The sequence below is a fragment of the Eimeria mitis genome, genomic scaffold, assembly GCF_000499745.2.
Source record: "Eimeria mitis Houghton genomic scaffold, Emh_scaff2926, whole genome shotgun sequence".
Taxonomy (NCBI): Eukaryota; Apicomplexa; class Conoidasida; order Eucoccidiorida; family Eimeriidae; genus Eimeria; species Eimeria mitis.
This window is the reverse complement of record NW_013571267.1, coordinates 5,711-6,315: the sequence shown is the minus strand read 5'-3', so window position 1 is coordinate 6,315 and position 605 is coordinate 5,711. Positions and strand designations below refer to the sequence as shown.

Genomic DNA, 605 nt, shown 5'->3' with positions numbered 1-605 from the left:
CAGCAGCAGCAGCAGCAGCAGCAGCACAGCAGCACCACAAGCACCAGCAGCAGCACCAACAGCAGCAGCAACAGCAACAGCAGCAGCAGCAGCAATAACAGCAGCACGAACAGCAACACCAGCACAAGCAGCAGCAGCACCACCAACAACACCACCAACAGCAGCAGCAGCAGCACCAGCAGCACCAGCAGCACCAGCAACACCAGCACCGGCACCAGCAGCAGCAGCACCAGCACCAGCAGCAGCACCAGCACCAGCAGCAGCACCGACAGCACCAGGAGCAGCACCAACAGCACCAGCAGCAGCAGCAGCACCACCACCACCACCACCACCAACACCAACACCATCATCATCACCATCATCATCAGCAGCAGCACCATCACCAGCAGCAGCAGCAGCAGCACCATCACCAGCAGCAGCAGCAGCAGCAGCAGCAGCAGCAGCAGCAGCAGCAGACTGACTGAGCATCTGTACAGCAGGAGCAAGAATATCTGTTGCTGTTGCATCTATTTCTTTTATTTTATTTTCTTCATTTGGGGCTGTTCTGCTGCATGCATGCGAAAAGCTTCTATACACCCGGCGCTGCAGCGGCAGCAGCAGCGGAG

General features: G+C 57.9%; 2 protein-coding genes across 2 annotated transcripts in view; one reads left to right on the top strand and one right to left on the bottom strand.

Moving 5' to 3' along the window:
- EMH_0060360 (uncharacterized protein) overlaps positions 1–460 on the top strand; it is a gene marked incomplete at both ends in the record, with an annotated part of 687 nt that extends 227 nt beyond the window's left edge. The window contains one exon of the mRNA XM_013497786.1: positions 2–460. Within this exon, the coding sequence (XP_013353240.1) occupies positions 2–460 (459 nt within the window). The remainder of the gene's footprint in view (position 1) is intronic.
- Positions 461–568: 108 nt separating this feature from the next.
- Positions 569–605, bottom strand: part of EMH_0060340 (uncharacterized protein) — a gene marked incomplete at both ends in the record, with an annotated part of 2,831 nt that continues 2,794 nt past the window's right edge. Inside the window, one exon of the mRNA XM_013497785.1 lies at positions 569–605. Within this exon, the coding sequence (XP_013353239.1) occupies positions 569–605 (37 nt within the window).